A 2454-nucleotide genomic window follows, 5' to 3' on the forward strand; every position below is an offset into this window, starting at 1 on the left:
GTGTGGCCAAATACTTTTGTCCATATAGTGTATACTTTTGTGTAGAACACTGTTGCAATTACACCTCTGAGGTTTTAACTTTAAGAGTTCAGTGCATTTATTAAAGTATAGGTTAATCCTTTTAGTTTATCAACACACAAATGCATTATAAACATTAAGAGAGTTCTTAGTCACAGAGATCATTCCTCCTCTCCATATGGGCCAGAGGTGTGTGGTACATGTATGAACAAATCTTAAACTCTTCAGAATATTCAAATTGAGCTGACTATACTCAATCATCAGTCACTGACCGAATCAATAGCTCTTAGCAGTCAACAAAGTAATGGAATTTAGACCTCTAATGCTGAGTGTGATGTGATGCATTCAGTGTGCAAGTCCTTGTTCTGTTTAAAAATTATTCTAAAGTTCTGTGTGTGAATTCTGCAGCGTGAAGTAGATTTGTGCTCTGTTTTCGCAAAACAAACCTACATGGACGTAACACTCCACCAGATGTCAGTAAGGAAACACTGTGAAACCATATATTGCAAACACAAAATGGGAATTTTGTTCTAAAAGAAGTTCCAGATACCCACTTGATTTGACTGCTAAAGCCTCATATCATTTAAGTCATATTTATACAAAAAGAGGACTGTCCCCTATTTCATACAATGTCATTGCTCTATGAAGGGACCTCTTAAAGGCCAGTACAGACAGAAAGTCATTATAGTGACTGATAACTCCAGTCTACTAATAAATTTCTATGTATGTATCCAATAGTGGTTTGTGTTTTGTATTATACCACTGCCCCACGTACACTTTAAGTTTGGGGAAGACACCGGGCTTCATCAATTCCAGAAGCTTCATCAGAGTGTCAAGCAGGACATGAGCCGAGCTGGACAGGAAGTCCCGCCCACACGTTACTGCTGCTATGTCTGAATGATTGGAAACAAAGACAAGGCAGGTGACTGGGGGACGCCTGCTTTGAGTCACTGTGAGGCACTGACACAATGTCAAAAAGAGTACTCGCAATACACTTTTTACATACACATTTGACAACATGCTAATGCTAAAGTGCTTTTTGTAAAAACAATGGCAACAACCAATGGAAACAACACATTAATTTGTGGATTAATGATGATCTAACCTTATAAAACTACATTTATTTTCATTATCATAATCTGCTGCTATAACTTAGTGGATTCAGGTAAGGTTTAGTGGTATAAAACGTACTGATGTATAGAAAATATTTGTATTCAAGTGTGCGTGAACACACCAATGTGTTAATATACAGAAGGTATGAACTCACTAGTAATGGTTCCAGCCAGAGCCAACACAAACTGGTGCTCCTGGGAGTTGTGGTCCTCAGTTTTCATTTCTTCGTCCACAGACCTGACAAAGCTCTCCAGAGTCTGAGCAGCTACCGCCAGGAAGGACTGGAGCTTCCCCTGCACCACCACCCACACACACACATAATACACACATCAGACAATACAACTCCACCGATCAGCTGTCAGATATCAAATTATCTCACTGTCATTGGGATGAGTGTAACACACACACAGGCTGACTTGTGGAGATGACTCACATCAGCCAGCCACTGTGTGACCGTGTGCTCCCTGGCACTGCAGCTCCACAGCAGACTGCAGGTTGCAGATCCCAGACCAGAGCAGAAGTCCGCCTGCTGCTGCAATTCTGCTACACTTTGCCACAGCTGCTCACGTAACAGCAGCTTCTCCTACATATAGACACTAAAGTGTTAACACACAGGTGCTCTGATAATAATAATGGATTAGGTAAAGCCAATAAACATCATGGTCTTACATATTCTACAGCTAGCTCCTTATATATTTGGACACTGACACAAGTTTTGTTATTTTAGCTGTTTACCAAAACATATTCAAGATACAGTTATATAATCAATATGGGCTTAAAGTGCAGACTCTCAGCTTTAATTTGAGGGTATTCACATCCAAATTGGAGAGAGGGTTTAGGAATTACAACTCTTAAATATGAGGCTGCCTAAAGGTAATTGGAAAATTGACTCAAAAGCTATTTCATGGGCTGCATGGGGTATTCCATCGTTAATCCATCATCAATTAAGCAGGTAAAGGGTCTGGAGTTCCAGGTGTGGCATTTGCATTTGGAAGCTGTTGCCGTTAACCCACAATATGCGGTCAATGGAAGTGAAACAGACCATCCTTAGACTGCAAAAAAAGAAGAAATCCACCAGAGAGATAGCGGTAATGTTAGGAGTGGCCAAATCAACATCCTGAGAAAAAAAGAGCACACTGGTGATGATGAACAGTGGTGGATGATCGCAGGATCCTTCCATGGTGAAGAAAAACCCCTTCACAACATCTACACAAGTGAAGAACACTCTCCAGGAAGTAGGTGTATCAGTATCTAAGTGTACCATAAAGAGACGACGATGAGCAAATGAGAGCAAATACCGAGGGTTCACCACAAGGTGCAAAC

General features: G+C 40.7%; 1 protein-coding gene across 1 annotated transcript in view; it reads right to left on the minus strand.

Annotated features, from left to right (window-relative positions):
* The window catches only part of hsf2bp (heat shock transcription factor 2 binding protein), a 9396-nt gene that overhangs the window by 3191 nt on the left and 3751 nt on the right, over positions 1-2454 (minus strand). The window contains exons 4-7 of the mRNA XM_035678030.1: positions 2267-2382; positions 1565-1714; positions 1286-1424; positions 794-911 (exon numbers count right to left, since the gene is read on the minus strand). Of these exons, the coding sequence (XP_035533923.1) occupies positions 794-911; positions 1286-1424; positions 1565-1714; positions 2267-2382 (523 nt within the window). The remainder of the gene's footprint in view (positions 1-793; positions 912-1285; positions 1425-1564; positions 1715-2266; positions 2383-2454) is intronic.

This window comes from Morone saxatilis, unplaced genomic scaffold (genome assembly GCF_004916995.1).
Source record: "Morone saxatilis isolate NCDOM2014 unplaced genomic scaffold, NCSU_SB_2.0 Contig6, whole genome shotgun sequence".
Classification (NCBI taxonomy): Eukaryota; Metazoa; Chordata; class Actinopteri; family Moronidae; genus Morone; species Morone saxatilis.